General features: G+C 36.1%; 1 protein-coding gene across 3 annotated transcripts in view; it reads right to left on the bottom strand.

Moving 5' to 3' along the window:
• The window catches only part of LOC106947474 (electrogenic sodium bicarbonate cotransporter 1-like), a 48,982-nt gene extending 39,499 nt beyond the window's left edge, over positions 1–9,483 (bottom strand). The window contains exons 1-3 of one of the 3 annotated variants that reach the window (XM_015032490.1): positions 9,319–9,483; positions 8,929–8,999; positions 3,179–3,252 (exon numbers count right to left, since the gene is read on the bottom strand). In XM_015032490.1, the coding sequence (XP_014887976.1) occupies positions 3,179–3,252; positions 8,929–8,942 (88 nt within the window). In that variant the 5' untranslated portion in view covers positions 8,943–8,999; positions 9,319–9,483. The remainder of the gene's footprint in view (positions 1–3,178; positions 3,253–8,928; positions 9,000–9,318) is intronic. The other 2 variants (XM_015032491.1, XM_015032492.1) reach the window with 2 other exon arrangements.
• Positions 9,484–19,773: the final 10,290 nt, after the last annotated feature.

A 19,773-nucleotide genomic window follows, 5' to 3' on the forward strand; every position in this document is an offset into this window, starting at 1 on the left:
TGTGCTGATGTAAAAAAAAAAAAAGAATAAAAAAGATAAAATAAAACAGGTGGATGTTGGAAGAAATCGTCAAGAGACTTAGCCAGCATCACCCACATCAGAACTGCAACCTGGCGGGTTTTGGGGTCAACAAAAGCAACCCGTGTCGCATGTTTATGGGACAACATGAAAACACAGGATCAGTCAGGCAAAGAAAATCCTACCAGCATCTTCTGGCAAAAAAGGGCCAATTACAACTAAAACTTAACGTTTGTTAAAGTTAAGCTAGGTACGATAATTATCTACACATTAAAAATAGGATTAAACAGGCAAATAATGCAAAAAGGCTTTATGCCTATTGCTGTTGCTCAGTGGTCCAAAAGTGAAGGTCCAAGCGGAGAGGCATCCATGTTGCTCGAGGTCCAGAGCGAAATTTCCACCATCAGCGGTGGTTTGGGAAGAAACGTTATCTGCTGGCGTCGGTCCACTTTGTTTTATCAACTTCAAAGTCGGCTCAGACGTCCTCCAGGAATTTTACAGCTTTTCAATCTTTCCTCTACTGACGAGCTTAATGAAGATGATGACTTTGCTTTCCAGTGTGACTTGGCAGCTGCTCACGTTGCCTAAATCACCAAAACCTCATTTTATGGCCAAGGTGTCACTGACCTGCGTTGGCTAAAAAAACTGTCTTCAAAAACACAAGAGCCATCGATACAGACGAGGGACGGAGCATCACGGCCAGGCTAAGACATTTCTTTATTTTTATTTACAGAATAAAATTCTAATATTCCAAGAGTAAAGTCATTATTATGACAACAAAGTTAAAATAATACAAGAATAAAGTCGTAATTTTGTGAGAATAAAATTGTAATACAGGCATAAGTTTTAATAACATGGGAGTAAAGTCATATTAATGACTTAGCTCTCAGTTAAATTTTAATAATGTAACAATATAGAATTATTATTATTAATTATTATTATTATTGTTATTACCAGAATGAAGCTGTAATATTACAATAATAAAGTCAGTGTTAGGAGAATAATGCCACAATATTATCACAATAAAGTGGTAATATACAAGAATAAAATCGTAATATGAGAATAAAGTCATAAAAATACAAGAATAAAGTCAAAATAATCAAAGAATAAAGTAATATATTATCGAAGTATTAAATTTATGAGAATTTCTCCATGAAAACTAAAAATTAAAACGAGGACTGTTGAGCATCGTGTGAACCTGTAATTGGGTATTGCCTTTATCTGTTATCACATCAGCATCAAATTATCATCAGCCGCAGGACTTTGAAACGATTGTAAAAAAAAAACTGAGTCCATTTCAAAGAAAGAATCAGACCAACTTCATGAATCTGTCCCAGCTCTCATCTCAATAAAACAACTTTTTTCATGTAATTTTTTCAACTTTCTTATTGCAGCATTGAATATTTATTCTGCTACTTTTATGACTTTACTGTCAAACAAGCTGACGTTTTTCTAAGTCTGACAGTAATACCACTGAAATACATTAAGTTTTCAATGGTATTCTACTTTATTGAGGTATGACAACAAGATATGACAATAAAAAACAGGCAACGGCATTTAGGATGGAGCCTTCATTTGCCATGACTGAACATCCTGAAAGACGGAGAAACAGAAGAGAGGAATTAAAAATAGTTGAGCCAAGGCTCTGGACAGGATGATTTACACGCTGCCAGAGCAGCTTTGTCAAACGACTTCCTCCTCTCCTTTTAGGAGGTGGATGAAAAACAGCCTGTAAGCACACACTGAATAAAACTAAACATTTTCTGGGAGGTTTGTGTAGCTCGCTGGGTTTTCCACCAGAGGAAACAGTACGACCTGATCTCCTAGCTACGACAAAGGCATTGGGAACTCCCCAGACCAGTAAGGAGGATGGCGACACACCACAGACCCCTGACCGCATACCAATACGAGCACCTTCAAAAGATGCTGCTTAAATGTGACTGATTATCCGACAGAACTAACATAACAGAGATAAATCAGATACAACAGTTTTACATCTTCCATATTTGATTTTAAAGGGGGTCTATTGTGCAAAATTCACATTTTGCACATTTTTGTATTTCAGTTTGGGTCTCAACTGTCTCAACCATCTGATCGGTTTTTGGCAATAAGTTGATGTTTTTTAGGAAAATGAGCCGTTTCAAAAACCTCCGGAATGTAACGTAACAAATCAGCATGCACAGCGCCGTCACCTAGCAACCCCAGCGGAACTCCGGCAGGTTACCTAGCAACCCCAGCGGAACTCCGGCAGGTTACCTAGCAACCCAAGCTGAGCTCCAGCATATCTGGTCACAATGGCTGCAGGAAAAGATAAGTGTTTTGTTGTTGACTTTTCTGTTACTTGTGCAGGAGGCTTCACTTCTGCTTTTCAGAGATGTTCGGCTGTATTTCTTAAATTTTATTGTGCTTTTGATTGTTAATAGTGAAAATGAAAGGAATTCTGAATAAGCGCCATTAATGTTAAGGACATGTTGACTGTTTATATTTCAAATCAGAACTGCATAAAGAGGATCTTGCATCCCACACCGCACTCTGTGTGTAATTTTTCTCTTTCCCATTCTGATATGGCAGTGCCATCTTTATTTCTGTATCAACTGAATCCTCTTAAGGATGACTAGCAGCAGACCTTTCTGGATGGAGGCCAAACTACAACACTGAAAGAAGGTCTAATCAATTGGAATAAACCATTAATGGACAATTAATAGTAAATTGTCTGCATGCCTGGTTCCAAACCTTTTCCAATATTTTTTGAGTAAAATTAAGCTACTACCAAAAATAAAGATTTTCGTAGAGGTGCCAACCGGTTTAGAGGTTGCTGCACGTATCATTAGTACTCTACCAGACTTTTTTTCTTCTTCCTTGCCGTCCTGCCGGTCTCTCGGGGGATTAGTGAGGTAAACACTGGATCACATGCTCTGTGTTCTACATCTTCATCTTGCCAGCTCGTTAAATAGGTGAAGACCAGGCCGTACAGTACAAACAGGAAGTGTGCCAATTTGGCACTCGTTAAGAGTCTCAACATTCATCCTGCTCCTATCAATGAGCGACTTTCCTTTGAAAAGACGATACCAGACTTTCCAAACCTACATCATCCAGTAGATTGAAGGTAAAACTGCTAAAACAAGGGAAGTTAGAGTAAAATAAAAACAGGCAAACTCACCTTCTACCTCCTCCTCGTCACAAAGGTGTTTGAGTAAGGACGCCCCGCGGTCCACCACCGCCTCGTCCTCCATCCTGTAGTAGTAGAAGAGGAAGAAAGACTGTTCACACTTCTCCTCCAGCGACAGCGTGGAGCCATAGCGCTTCGGCTCGTTGACATGCAGTAAGTTGGGACTGGGGCTCAGTCTGGTGCTGCTGGTGGCGCTCATCTCCGCCCATTAAAGAACCATAAAACACCAGAGGCTGCACCAGCGAGTAAACAAGCCCAACTGTACGAGCGCGTGTGTGCCGTCCTTGACGAGGGCTAAGTGCGGCAGGTATAACGTTGTGGCTTTAATCTGGTACAGCAGGGTGACGGAGAGGACAGGAAGTCCGCTAATTGAGTGTGATCCACAGAAACGTGGTGTTGCTCCAAATTAGACCCCAACCTGGTCAAATCAACAGCATCCCTCCATCAGAGATGCTCCGTCACAGCCAGAAAATGTCAAATTAAAGTAAAAATTAATGAGTGTGATTAGCCAGACACCCACACATACTACAAAGCCTCTCCATCTGTTGCTAATGCTCACCCCTTTCTAACACCCTCCACCTTAGAAACAAGTGGGCCATCACATGTCTGTCTACTCATCCGCCCTTACGAGATTATGCTGGCTTTGCTTAAGTGACAACACACACACGTCCAGGAGAGTTTCTCTGCTGCTTTCTGAGACGTCTACACACGATCGAGCTGTTTTCCAACAAACATGGACCAGAAAATGATGAAAATGTTTCAATTCTTCTTCGCTAAAAGGAGATTAGCTTTGTGAAAATGTCCAATGAGAGCCGGGAGGGGCAGCAAATCAATAACAAACATGTCACAATAGACATGTGATCAATATCAATAGATAATGTGTTCAATAATTTAACCAGAACTGCACAGCATTCTGGGGGATGTAGGCAGAGGAAAGGCCAGCTAAGAAAGGTTGGTGGAGTCAACTGGAAAAAAATTCAACACCCAGATGAGATCTCAGAAAACAGATTAACTAACATATAATCAAATTTAACAGCTTGCTGATTAAATATTTAGATAGAAAGGTAAATGTTTTGTTTGAAAGTAAACATTTAGTTTACAAATTAAATCCTTTGCTCCAATGATGTATTTAGCTAGCAAACTTAATATTTATCAAGCTAGCTAAATATTTACTTTGAAGTTATGTATTTAACTTCAAGCTAAATATTTAGCATCCATATATTTAATAGTTTGGCTTCAAACTAAATATTTATTTAGCATCTGAATATTTAGTAAATGTTTAGTTTGCTAATTAAATATTGAGCTAGCAAGCTAAATCTTTAGTTAGAAATTAGGCATTTAGTTTAAAAACCAAATATTTTGCTCCAAATTACATATTTAGCTAGACGGCTAAAGATTGAGAGGGTTAAGTAAATACTTACTTAGCAAGTTAAATGTTTAGTTTGAATCTGTGAGTGTGACATTTTATTTACTGATACACAATTGACTCAGGGGTCAAAGGTCAGCAACTGTGCCATATTCAGTTATGAATTTAAATCTTAATAATTAACTGCTAAACTTTACCATCAATTTAATATCTTATAGCGCTAAATGCAACATTCTCCTAATTATATAAAGAAAGGGTAACACTTTACTTGAAGGGGGTGCATAAGACTGACATAAAACTGTCATAAATATAACATAACACCTGTTATGAACATAAAGAAGTCTTTATGAATTTTATGACAGTTGTCATTAAGTGTCATTCTGTAAATAATGACACTTTTAGTGCAAAGTTGCTCTAAAAGTTGCATTAAAAGTCCATTAAAAGTGGCAACTTTGCATGATTTTGTAAATTATGATAATTTAATGCAAAGTTGGTATTTTTAATGGACTTTTAACGCAACTTTTAGAGCAACTTTGCATTAAAAGTGTCATTATTTACCGAATGACACTTCATGACAACTGTCATAAAGACGTCTTTATGTTCATGACAGGCGTTATATCATATTTATGACAGTGTCATGTCAGTCTTATGCACACCCCTTCAAATAAAGTGTTACCAAAGAAAGTTACACATTTAGCTGCTATTATAACTTTTATATTTGTTCATGTCTTGGACCAAATACATATTTGCTTAATAGAATTTGTGAGCCGCTAAAAACAATCATTCATTCCAAAAACATATTTTAATTTTCAACTAAATCACAATTATGAGCTGCAATAAATCTATAAACTTGAGTGTTGACATTGAGTTAGATTTGAATGTTTAAAAAAATCCTATTTTTCTTTTCTTAAATGAAAAACATGAATGTAATGTGAAATTAACTGCCAGCTAAAATCAGAGGCTTGTTTGTCTCTGGGCTTCACCAGCGCTGGACTTTCTTCTACCTCCATTGCCATCTATGGAACAAGCAGGGACATAACAGCAAAAACTGCAGAGTCTGAGATTCCCATAAACAGAAAAACAAAACCACTCTATGTTCAGTCAAAGGTTTATTTCTTCATCTGGATAAATTTACTGTTTTTTAAATGTTGTTTTCAGTGTGTTTTCCACTTCTTATATTAAACAAGAACAGTCAGAATTAAATGTGACAATAAAAATCTGGGAAAAAATAATTTTACAACAGAAAATGTTTATATTAAATAATTTTTTCCGACAAAGTTGGATCTTTTGAGATTATTTGTGTAATAAAACAAACTAGATTTAGGTAAAGTCAATGAACTGGAACTTATTTTGGTTACAAGTTTGAGGAAAAATCCCTCAAAGTTCAGAACTATAGTTAACATAAGTTTGAGTTTGTCAGTCAAAAATATGTTTTAATAAAAATAATAATAATAATCTAATAATATCTGACCTCAAGTTTTTATAACCTTTTGTGCAGAGAATAACTATTATTCTCTTTATCTTTCATAATAAGTGACAAAGTTCAAAGTTTCTGCTTCAAATTAAATGTATACTTCTGAATGGGGTTCTGTCTAATAGTCAATAGTAGTCAATATCTTACTTGACACTAGTTTACTTTAATAAAACAGATTGTTTTCATTACAAATGTGTGCAAATATAGAAAAAACACAACATTGTAGCTGTGATCCGATTGATGCCTTTAGTTTGCTCTTGTTGTTTCTAAATCAGAAAAGTTTTTCTTCTGCCCATTCTAAACTTTATGTGCAACATTTTTTGACAAAATATATTAATGAACAGAAAAACAAGGCTTTGGTCTCACATTTTTAAACTGATGATGAATTTATTATTAATGTCAAAACTGTTAAAAACCATCTTAAAACCAGAGTTGGGTTGTAACTAGTTACATTTACTTGAGTAACTTTTTTGAAAAAGTTACTTATTTTTATTACGCTGTCCTTTTCACTTTCACTTTCACTTTTGTAATTTTATTATGAAGTATCTCTACTCTTACTTGAGTAACATTTCTGGATTTTCTACCCACTGAATGAAAAACAAAAATGTTTTAGCCAAAAATCCACCAGACTCACACACCTGCAGCTTTTCATAAAGTTTCATAAGTTTTTTTATTTAAAGAAACTAATTTGCAAACATTTTATTATTTTTTGTTTCTTATATGAATTATTGCCATTTTTGTCCTTAAAATACCATCATTTTCCCTAAACTTTATATTTTGATTATGTAATTTTTTGACAGTAAATTATTGATAATTTTACCAGTAACTCAGTACTTGAGTAAACTTTTTACCAAATACTTTTTTACTCTTGATTAATTTCTTGGAAGCCTACATTTTACTTTTACATGAGTAAAACATGTTGAAGTCGGGCGTCTCTTGGTACGGCTTTTCTGCCCTCCTCTGGTTACAAGCAACCTTGTAACAGCCTGTTACTTTGGATTTGTCACAGTAAATCAAGTGTTTATCTTTGTTTCAGTTTGCAGATAACATTATCTGAGCTCTGGTTGGACCGGCACCAGCCTGCATGAGGCTCAGCCAGGAGACGGTGCTCTCTGCTCTCAGCTGTGTGACCAAAACACGCTCCGCTTTATGGTGCACGGTATCTGCATGAGACACGTGAACGTTATGCAGCAGAACGACTCATGTTCTCCAATCTGGTCTGCAGAGGTCGATGCCACAATGTGCCGCATGAATCGGCAAACAGGTGTGTCTCTCTAGATAATAGTGTCATCAAAAAGCAGAATAATTACCATGAAGTGAGTTATTTTAACAAACTGGATGACAGCTAATGAAAATGTAGATTTTTTTCAATATTACATTTTTAAATCCAGCACTACTGGCTTAGTAAAGAGATATATGAATGCATTCTACAGTAAAATACAGAGTTGGGGCTCCTTTTGCATTAATTACCGCTGACTAACAATTATTTTAGTAAGCAGGTATCCTGAAGATTAATTGATTAATTGCAGATTTCTTTTAATTTAAGCGCTTGAGTCTATTTATACAGTATTATACACATTAAAAGATGCAAATAAACAGTTCAACTCCTTTTTTAAATAAGAACATTGACATTTTATGAAAATATAGCATTTTTAGTGAACAAGTGATTATTTGATGCATCAGCAGATAAAAGATAAATACTTTTGTACTTTTGAAGCTCGGCCATTTCTGCTTGGCTTAAAATCAGTACAGTGTAGAGCTGACCAGTTGATTATTTTTCAGATTAACTGATTAATATTTGGATAGAAAAACCAGTTTAATGAGATTTTTTTAACAGAGTTTAAACTGGGCAGATCTAAAACAAAACCATTTGAAGAGTTTGAACATATTTACAGTTGTTTTGTCTGTAAATATTTATTTGAAAATATTGTTTTGGAAAATTATTGTATTTTTTGTACAATGTTGGCTTAATTTCTGCTCTGAGTATGTAGTTCTTTCCATAAATGTCCTTATTCTGAATAAGGCCATTTGGTTAAACTAAATTAGTTGGTGATCAATTCAGTAACTGATTCATTATGATTAATCTGATGAACTAATTCAGCTCAAGCCTCTTCTTCTTCATAAACTCTCTCTGAGTTTTAGGTCAGGCCATTTTCTAGCTCAAATTCTGTTTCCTCTCAAAGCTGCAGTTATTTCTCATGCATTTTTTAGCCACACGTTTTCCTTCCACTTAACTTTTTATTAACACACCTGGAAACAGCCAGGTTGATCAGTAGTGACCTTGTGGATCATTTTCTGTTTAGAGTGTCATTACATTTAATGATCAAACTTGACAGCAATGAACACTTGGAATACATCCTTTATCTAGTTATTTAAATTTCACTTTTTGAAATGCGTCAATAAAGGTGAATTACTTAGTCAGTTTATTGTAATTTATCACAAAGTTAGATTCCCCCTTCAATCTTTAGTTTTTACAACTAAATCTCAGTCAAGCAAAACATGTAATTTTAGGATTTTTATGGAACTATATGTGTGTTTTTGTTTAAATCCTCTCTTTTTTTACCAGAAGAAATGATTCAAGCTTATTTCAGTTTTTTATGTTCTAGTTTTTAGAAGAAAACCTGAACCAACAGTTTTAATCTTGGAGGATGTTGGAAATCCGTTTTGACAGTGAAAACTGTAAAGTGGTCCATGTTTAACCAGTCACACTTTAACAAAGCTGACCTGAGTCCATGTAGATTGGTGAGAAATTGATGTAAAATGTCATAAATAATTAATGTTACCGTTTACATGTTTATCCTGAAGACTATTTTTAACGTTGCACCTGATTTATGAGGGTTTATTCTTGCCACTTTAATTGAAATGAAGCAGATTTGCATGAAGGTAAAAACAAATACTTACTTCTTGCCGCTCATCTCTTCAGGTCTGATTGATCTCCTGCGCAGAGTGGATCACTGCAGCTGATGTTTGACCTGGCTTAGACAGAAACATTTTTTTAGCTTTTACATGCTGGGACCAACATATCGACGGAGGCCTAATTAGAGGAGATGCTGACACTCTGCGTTCTGCAGAAAGAACTGCAGAAAGCCGCGTCACACACGCAGAAATAGGATTAAAAACAGAGTCCGGCTGCGCTTTTACGCACAAGTCTGTTTAAATCTGAAATTCCTCCAATCTGCAACACAACAAAACTGAAAAGGATAGAAAGAAAGTGAGCAAAGATGCGTCTGTCTGAGCGCTGAAAGCACCTGCCAGGCTAGCAAGTTGTGAGAAAAATGAACGGAAACTCACGGCCTCAGAAACTTTGTCCAAACTTGTCAATGTGGAAATAAAACCCCGCAGTCTGGCTCTGATTTACAGCCTTCTGGAGAAGCCTAATTCCGGAGCGTCGTGAAGTTTGTCTGAGTCATTGCGCTCCGACAGTCAGCGCTGCGCGTCCTGAAGCGGCCGCCGCCTCCTCTTCTATCAGCCGGACCATCCTTCTGTCTGCGCCACTCCTCCGGGGGGAGGGAAGAGGAGGTCGGACTGCTCCACACACTGCGCCCTCACCGCTTCCTCAGGGTCAATGTTTACAACCTCACACATTAAGTCCAAAAACAATCCAGCAACCTTGGTTAAATACTAAAAAAAAAAAAAGAAAAGAAAATTCAAGAGGAAACTGTTACCTTTTGGCATGAACGATGAATGACCTGTCTTCATTTCCGGTGAAACAACGCATTTTTGCTTCTATTTTTTGTTTATCCACTGTCAAAATAATAATTTAAATTTCTAAAAGCTCATACTTGATTGAAATCTACCTGCAGATCTGAAATTAAATGTAATCCTGGTTTGTAAAAAGGTTCACGATCAGATTCGTTATTTTGAGCGTACAGCGCCATCTGCCGGGAGACATATTGAGATATTACTTTTTTTTTGCTCAAAATAAACATATTACTCAAAGATAGATAGATAGATAGATAGATAGATAGATAGATAGATAGATAGATAGATAGATAGATAGATAGATAGATAGATAGATAGATAGATAGATGGATGCTGGGAGGAAGGATGCACGATAACTCTCCTTTATGTACATGAAGCAGCAATTTCTCACTCTCAGTTCTGCAACAACTCCATGCATGAGGTGGGAGACATTGTCTTGTACTTATTTTAGTTTTCTATTTATTTAATTTTAAAGAACCAACTTGGAGTAAAAATATGTGTGGGGGATGAGAGGCAAAGATTTGGATGAGAATCATTTAAACTTAAACCATCCTCCATTAAACATAACAGAGTTTAAATTAGTCTAAAACATTGATTATAATCATTCGTAATTTTTTGCTGTTTTTAAATAAAGTTTTTTGCTCAGTGGGTCAAAGCAAAGAGAATACTTTCTGCCTATTTTCACTCCTTAGCAAGATACCAACGTACCTGAACTCCTCTCCATGAGTTCGATTCCCAACCTGGAGGAAGAACTTCTACTTTTTTCTGTTGAGAAACATGTTCTCACATTTCCAAGAATTGACCAACAGAGCCACATCACCTACAGAAAAACAAAGCTAGAACCCTGGGTTCCCAAACCACACAGCCCCCTTTGCATGCACCCAGATACAAAAATCTGATTACAGCATTTTCTCCGGTATCTGATTAAAATGACTTTCAAACATAAAAGCAGCGTGATGAATGAATAGATTGGTTTTGAAACGATGATATTGTAAACTGGACCGTATTGACTCTTTGAAACCTCTAATTTTCTCTGACACCAATGTTGCGTCCCAGTTGTACTCTGAACTGGAGAAAAAATTAACTGGAACACCATGCGAAGTCGGATTTCCCACTGGGAAACTGGGAGCAGCTCCTTTGCATTTCAATATGGCAGCTCATTGCATCATCAGTAGTAAGATATGGCATAAACTTGATTATTTTACAAGACACATACATACGTTTGCGTCTAAAATCAGTGAAAAGCCTGCAAGTCCAAACTGTACAGATTCAAAGTGGTGTTTCCTTATGAAAGTAAAACTTAAAATGATGTTTGTTGGAGATCTTGAAAACAATGTACATGGCGTCGCCATGTTGAAATTCCGACTTAAAAACAACAGACCGCTAGCCATATGGCGCTAGCTGTTACCTGGGGTCTGACGTCACATCCATCTCCGCGTTCTCACTTTCATAAATCTACAGGACAAATTTTAAAAAGGCAGTGTATTTTTATGTCAACTCAAAGTTATTCATGGAACATTTGCAAACTATTTTCGTAGAGTATATCTAAAATATTCCAAGAAAAAAAAAACACCTTCAGAAGCTGACATAGCTAGCTTTAGCAAACGATGCTAGCTGACACCAGGGGCGATTCTAGGATCTGACCTTTAGGGGGTCTTAGCCCCCAGCAGGGCTGAGACCCATGTGGAGATATTTGTTGGTGCAGTTTTCTAAATCTAACTGCTTATTTACATACACTCACAAACAAAATTAAGAGACATGTTCTCAGTAATTCATAGAATAAAAGAACAATGTTCATTTTACTCAAACCTATACTTATAAAGAGTAAAATCAGAGAAACTTTAAACTTTTTCCTGAGGTGTATAAACTCAGTTTGAAACAGAATCTCAAGACTACATTGTACCTGCCAACATCTGTTAACACTGAGACAAAAGCAGCTGTGGAGCAACACAGTCCCAGTGTGGTCTTCTCCCCCGGAAATTAAAATAAAATCTACTCAAAACTATGCATTTCCAGTCATTTGAAGAACACTTTACTAAATTCATAGGATTAATAAACCTAAAACCAGTTTATTATCAACGTAGAAGTTCAGGTTAATGACTAGTGGAAACTAGTCATTAACCTGAACTTTATTTGAAAATCATACTTAGAAATTGCATTACCCTTATTTTTATCTGTGGCTGTTGGACCTTTTTACAAGAATGTTTATCCATCTATGGAAAAGTAAACATTATGAGTCAGGGTTTTACTATTTCAGTTCACAGTTCATGAAGTGAGTCTCTCTTAGTTTCAGTACAAAACAACTTTCTGCTCACAGACACAGAAACAGCCTGACCCTGACATCCTGCACTGTTCTTTAGTTTTAAGTCACTCCAGAGAGGTTTGGGTAATTAATTACAAAACAGCACAACAGTCACTAATCAAAATTCAAAAAAGAGCAACAAGAGTAATTAACAAGGCTAAGTACCAGGATCAGAGTTACCCATTATTTATCCAAATATTTTGCACACACAATTTTGTACTGAACAACTATAAAATACTCTTCAAATACATAAAGCCAATACTGTCCAATTTATTTATGAATTTCCATTCATAAATATAAAAATAATTCTAAATTAAGTTCTGCATTGCCACTTAAACTTGCCATTTGCAAAAATATCACCAAGCATAATATTTTGCATTGCAAACTGTCATATGAATAAAGGTGCTGATGGTAGAAGTCTGGCCCCAAATAGCTGATTAAAAACTATAAAATGATCTTTATTGTTTTCATTAGAGGCTGGTTCTAGACCAAATTTAGAGGGGCCCGTGTAGTCAGTATCTTTTTATGGAGAGACTTCAAAAAGAATTAAACAAAAACAGCAATATTTCATCATTTAATACTGTGAACCAAAGAGCCACTTGTGTCTCCAGGGATCCTGATCTAGCAGATGGAAAGTGTGATGCTATCTCCATACAGCAGCTAAAACTTTTAAGTGCAGTATTATAATTTTTAATTCATTGTTAAAATAAAATTGTGAAGGTTTAAAAATCATTTAACACTGAATATTTAAAATGGACATTTATTTAGTATAATTAAATACTGTGCCCCATCTAGAACCGCCCATGGGCTGCAGGTCTGTGTCTGGTGTATTTTTTACTTTTTATGTTTTTTCTTCATTGATAGAAAGTCAGATTATCCAAACTGGTAAACCACTTTAATAAAATATTAGTGAAATAATACATTAAATGACCACTTAACAATTTTTCATATATCAACATTTATGAATAAAACACACAGAAAGTAATGTAATATTTATGTATTTACTGTTAATCTATTAGTATGATTTGTTCTTTAAATAGCCACTTATTTTGGCTAATGCTATTATTTATTGACGACTGTCTGTTGAGGAGTGTGGGAATCGCCACTGGCTGACACGCTGTTGGCTATTTTCCTCGGTGCTGTTTCCCCAAGAGCAACAATAAATTAGTAACACTAAGACTGTTCCACTGTGCGAATTGATGCATGTGAAGGTATATTTGATGTTTGAACTACTAAATTATTATAAACTGTAAGCATTTTTAGTGGGAAACCCCTGCAGTTATTCTAGGAATCTAACCATTTCCCTAACTGCTGCAAACTAACGGGATCCATTGGAAAGCAATTTAAAAAAAAATAAAAATCAGCTCTGATTTACAAGAACAAAATTATCCATCAGTTATTTATTTGAGCTGTTTCAACATCTACTTCCAACTTCTTCTTCTGCTCTGTCTGTTGTTCAGTGTGGGTCGTTTCAGAGCATGCTCCTTTGCTAGCCTTCATATATTTTTGGCACCAGACCAGTGTATTGGCATTGCATGACACAAATATTTCCATTCTTGCTGGTCTAAGCACTTATGCAGTGACTCAGTGGGGAAGGTGCCTTGCAACCAGAAATAAGTTGCCACAAGAATCCCTGCACCTGTTGCCGCTGTGCCAGCTGGTTCTAGATAAATAAAGAAAAACAGAAAATCGCTATGGTCTAACTTTACCTTTAATCAGCTGTAGAATGGTTGAAATTTGGTGTTTGGAGTTTCTTGATGAAAAACTCATGGAGAAACTAAATATATATTTATGCTTTTATTTATTATTATGTCAGTTTTGGTCCTCCATATTTTTCCGCATGTTAAAATTTGTTCTCAAAACAATGTTTATGTTTTCATTCACAACACAAAATATTGTCAAGGCTAACAGTGGTACAGCAGATCTCAGGCGACATGATGTGACAGAACATCTTCCCACATTTTGAAAGTGTATAAAGCAAAACAGCTGCAGAGCTGTGAGCATGTCAGTAATTTTATATTCCTCTGCAATTTTAATATTACGGGGAAAAAAACATCACATAGGGGGGAAAACAGTCCATGCACCTGCATCTGTCTTCTCAATCCCTGCTTTATTTCACATTACATCTCAAAACCATGAATTTAAAGTTCAAACACTGGATTTGAGGTTTTTACATCAGGATATTGATGCTTTGAAGTAGTGATGCTGCTCCCTTTTCATCCCTCAATCTTTTCACAGAAGTTTCACTTTCCTCCAGCTGATGTTTTTGAAGTCAGATTCTTCCAGGAAAAGCAAATCCTTCTCTCTTTTGTCTTCAAAACACAACGTGATGTTGGAAAAGGGTCTAAATATTTACTGGAATATTAAATAAATGCGTGGAAACATAGCTTCTGTTCATTTTGGTGTGCAGAAATTTGTTTCCCTTTGGTTTGTGCGATGGCATATTAAAGCCACTGTAGACAGAAAAAAAGGATTACATTTCCACCAAAAAAACTTTGAAATGAAAACTGAAAAAAATCACACAAAAAAATTGATATTAATCTCAGATTTTATAGGAAAAATTTGAAAACTTTATGAGCCAGTGAAGTCAAAAATGTTAAACTTTTAGAAATTTTCTAAGTTTCAATGTTAAACTTTTGTAATTTCCAAGTTTTTTCTAGAAGATTTCTGAGACTAATCAAAAAAATTGAGCATTTCTCACAAATTGTTTACTTTTGGAGCTCAGAAATGTCCTTGCTCTTTCAAAAAACAAGGTTTTTGGTGGAAGTTTGCCTGGAAAAAAGGCTACATTTTTCCATTTCCAATGGAAAAAATCTGCTCTTATTTCCAATGTAAAAAAGTACATCCTTACTTTACCGTTTTTACATTTTAGGTAAAAATGGTTTACCTAATATGCCATCATAGGTCTGCCATTACGGCTTTACAATCAGGTTGAAATCTGGACTTTGACTAGACCATTGCAATAACGTTCATTTTGCCTTTCTAGTTCTATTCACTAGTCACAGTTCAGTATTTGCAGAGTTTCTGTGGAAGATGACTACATTTTTTGCAGAAAATTACCCTGTAGCTGCTCCCCAGTACTTGAAGTAATCTGCGCGGTCTCGAAGAGTGATTTTCAAAGTTTTGTTTATTTTCTTTGATGCAGATCATGAGTCACCTCACCCACCTCAGTCACCATGAAAACTAAAACATGTACAAACATTAGAATACAAAACATAAACTTACAACGCAAACAACAAAATAAAACGTACCTCGCTGCTTTTCACCTCGCTGCTTTCATCGATTTGTGCCAAACATCTTTTGAAAGTTGTTCAAGTCATTCATTGGTACAATGATTTTTTGCCAGCTTTTATAGGGCCTGCCCTCATTAGCTACAGCAGCACGTGAAGTAGATACAAAGGAACCCCAAACATTACGAAGTGCAAATACAATTAAACAAAATACAAACCACTAACAGTGCTAATCAAAACAGACAAACATCATTAAACAATCTGCAACATCCTTAATTAAGAAAATTAACTTTAAATAATTTAAAATAGTCTACAAATTTAGTAATTTAGACAATTTATTTTAAATAGCTCACTATCCATTACATAGCCTATTCTCTGATTGTTTCATACAGCAGATAATAATAATTTAAAAAATACTTCAAAAGCACTTTATATTTACCAAAATTTCAAAGTGCTGCAATAAAGCAATTACTATGAAACAGCAACACTAAACACCATAAAACACAGATTTAAACCTTAAAATATTATAACAAGACACATTCATTAAAAGGAAATCATAAAAAAAAACATTGAGTAAACAGCAGTCAGCTCAAGTTTTTGTTTCAGTATGGTGTGAAACAGCTATATTAGCATATTAGTGATGTATGCTGTACATCTGGAGAACAAATTGAAGTCCAGGTGGTTTTAATGGCCTGAGAGCCTCACTGGTTCCCAACCCAACCACAAACTGACCTGCAGGGTCCAAACCGTTGGTGTTTGGTTTTCTACAAACATGCTGCTGTACATTAAGGTCAACCATCCCTACTCTTATAACATGGAGCTTATTAGCAATAGCCGAGTGCTAAACATCTTACAAATTGCTAAGGAGGCAGGAAGGGTGTACTTACTTTTCAGTCCTGGTGTTTTTCCAGAGCATAGCTTTGCGGAATTTATGACACAAATATCACCAGTTTTGTGTTATCTACAAACAGGATGCCACTTTAAAAACAGACACCCATCACTTCCACATCCAAGAAATCCAAGAAGGATGAATCAGTTATTTCATGGAACAATGCTGCATGTTTTAAAATAAAAAAACAAAGAAATAAATGAAAATATTCTTTAATAGACCCGGAGAAGGGTGTGCAAGTTTAAATTCGTAGTTATAGGATTCTTTTTTTAACATTGTTTCATCCAAAATATCTGGAAAACCTGCAGTGTTTACCTAAAGGAGGATGGGAAAGAGCTGCTGCTGTCAGGATTAGGGTCTCACGCACGTTCCCGTATTTGTCCGAACTCTGTGATGGGAAACAGAAAAGCCTATTGTGAGCCTCCTGCTGTAAACCCCGGTGACCCGATGATCCTGTTTAGCTCCAAACTGGACAGCCTTCACTAAACACTCCAGACGTTTACCTTCAAATCTTCCTCTGAAACGGTTCACTTAAACTTTTCTGTGAAACTGCAAATCAACCATTGATTTTTCATTTATAAATGGAAGAAACAACACTAAATACACAGTGCACTGCATACTCTGTGGTAACCCTGGTAACGATGTGTACATTTTATTTTATTGCAGTGGCGTAGCTTCACACTAAAAACACTGAAAAGTCCAGCCTTACTTTGAGTAAAATTATGTTTACACTCACCGAATTGATGCTCAGAACAAATAAATGCGTGAAGATGCCGTGACTTTCTCCAGCTGATCAGAAGCAAAACTGAAGTCGTTATTTTTTAACCTAAATGGGAATAATCTAGAGTCAGCTTCAGTTATTACAGCTAAACTAGATATTAGGCCTGAAATCTGGGTGTAGTGATGAACTCAGACCTGAACATTCAGTGCAACATAAAGATTGTTACAAAATCAGCCTTATATATCCATGTTCTTCAGTTTTCATTTCATTTTATTCAGAGGAGTTGCATCAGATTTTAGTGGCTGTAGGATTTCTCTTTTGTCTTTGGTAAAAGATTGCGAGTCATTTCTCCTGCTAGCACTAAACACATGCATTTGTTTTGGTTGTATTTGCCCAGAATGCCTTGCCTTGTAATGTAGTCTACTTCCTGCTTTTGAAGAGTTCCATATGCATTCAAACTGCACCAGAGTTAATTTCCACCGAACTGAGACCGAGGTGTTTAGGTGGACCAGAGTTTGCTTTATTGGTCTGGAACAGTGTTTGATTTCACGTTCTCATCCACACAAGTGAACCAGACAAATTAAAGTTTGATTAAAGCAGATTATTAAACTTTAAAATAAATCAAAGACGACTGAACCTTTGAACTTTTCCAGAATATAGACTGTAGATCATACAAACTTTGTATCTTCACAATGATTTTAAATGGTCTGTGATTTATATATAGAACACTACAAATCAGTCAAAGCAGAAAAATAAGTCACTTTTCCATGGTTATGACGACAAAACCTACTTTTTAGTCCGTGCTTAAGGCAATGCTCCATGACAACAAAGAACTGCTGGAGCGGCGCGTAGTCGGAGTCCAGCGTGCGTCCGAGGTTGAGCGCCGACTCGATCAGGCCCTTGATGCTCAGCTTGGCCATGTTCATCAAGTTGAGCCTTTCAATGGCGATCGGGTCTTTGGGATCTTAAAATGGAGAAAGAAAATTATTAAAAAGTTGGTCTTTAATGAGATAATTCAGAATATAAATGCAAGGAGATTTGTGTTTGGTGGATTAATTCTTTGTTATAACAGTCTTTCTTGGCAAAAAAAAGATGTAAACAAAACAATATTATAACCTGAACCTTCAGAAACACATAAAGATGGTTAGAAAGTTGAACTTCTATCATCTGAAGAACATTTCCAGGATTAAAGGACTAATGTCTCAGCATTAGAAAAACTCATCCATGCATTTATCTTTAGTTGCATTGATTACTGCAACAGTGTCTTCACAGGCCTCCCTGAAAAAAATCAATCCTCCAGCTGATCCAGAACGCTGCTGCTGACGTTCTGACTAAAACCAGCAAGATAGAGAACATCACCCAGTTCTAAAGTTCTTCCACTGACAGAAGAAACTTAAAAATACTGTTGTTAGTTTATAAATCACTGAGTGGCTTAGCACCACAATACATTAAAGATCTGCTGTTGTTGAATCAACCTTCCAGACCTCTCAGGTCTTCTGGTTCTGTTCTGCTCTGCATCCCTAGAACCAGAACCAAACATGGAGAAGCATCATTCAGCTTCTATGCACCACAAATCTGGAACAAATTTCAGAAAACTGCAAAACTGCTGAGACCCTGAGTTCCTTTAAATCTAGGCTAAAAACTCACCTGTTCAGAGTTGCCATTGATTAATAACTGGAACATTGACCAACCGATGATTTCGATGTTTTTTGACAAAATGTAGTGTTTATTGCTGTTTCATAATTGTTTTCTGTTTTGCTTTATGTTGTAAAGCATATGAACTGCCTTATTGTTGAAATACAAATAAACTTGACATGACTTTGCAGTATCTTTAACTGGATGGAGAATTCATCGTTAAACCAATGACTCCAAGCTTGACCTGAGGGAAACGAATACTCAGTCACCCACAACAGCTCCACCATTATTTTTCACAGTTGAACCCTCCTGAAAACATGTTTTGGTCTGTAACAAATCAGGACTCACACAGTGGACAGCCAGCTACGTCTCTGATTCATCTGTGTTTGAGGAAAAAGTCCCTGGCTTTATGTCTACTGGTAACACTTTGCTTTAAGACTGTTGTGGAACAGCAAAGCAGTTTTTCAATGAGTATTTCAGGGAACTCAAGGGTTTACGAGCTCTTTCTTTGTACAGTGGTGTGAGGAAGTGTTTTCCCCCTACATGTTTTACACACTTGGTGTATTAGAACATCAAAACAATGTAAATATTAGTCAAAGACAACACAAGTGAAGACAAAACTCAGTTTTTAAATGAAGATGTCCCTATGTGAAAAAGTGGAAACACAGAGCTGATCCTTACAGTCATAGATGGAAACAGAAAAAGGGGACAAGCTAACGGTTACTGGTTGCTATGGTGACCACCAACCGTCAAGAGCCACACAACATAACTTACAAATAAATGTCAGGAGAAATAACTTTTTGACTCAACAAAATGATTTAGAAGAATAAATAAACCAATTTTGACAAACTTTATATCTATAATATTGCTAAAATAGCAGTAAAACACGCTGGTGGAAGTGTGATGGTTTGCTGCTTCAGAATTTGGAAGACTTGTGATAAATGGAAACCATCAAATCGCCTGTGGACCAAAAAGTATGGCCGTCTGTTGGTGGCCTCAAGTTTAAACCAACTGGGTTTCAAAACACAGCAGTACCTCTATATGGCTGAAGAAAAACAAAATTAAGACTTTGAAGTGGCCTAGTCAAAGTTCTGACCTGAATCCATTGTGCCGTAACCTTAAAAAGTTTGTCCATGCTTGAAAAACGTCCAATGTGGCTGATTTACAACAATTGTGAAAAGATGAGTAAATTCCTCTGAAGACTGCAAAGTTATTAAAAACGCTTGACTGCAGTTGTTGGTACTAAGAGTGATCTAACAAGTTATTA

This window comes from Poecilia latipinna, unplaced genomic scaffold (assembly GCF_001443285.1).
Source record: "Poecilia latipinna isolate Pla-1442-1.1 unplaced genomic scaffold, P_latipinna-1.0 Scaffold243, whole genome shotgun sequence".
Classification (NCBI taxonomy): domain Eukaryota; kingdom Metazoa; phylum Chordata; class Actinopteri; order Cyprinodontiformes; family Poeciliidae; genus Poecilia; species Poecilia latipinna.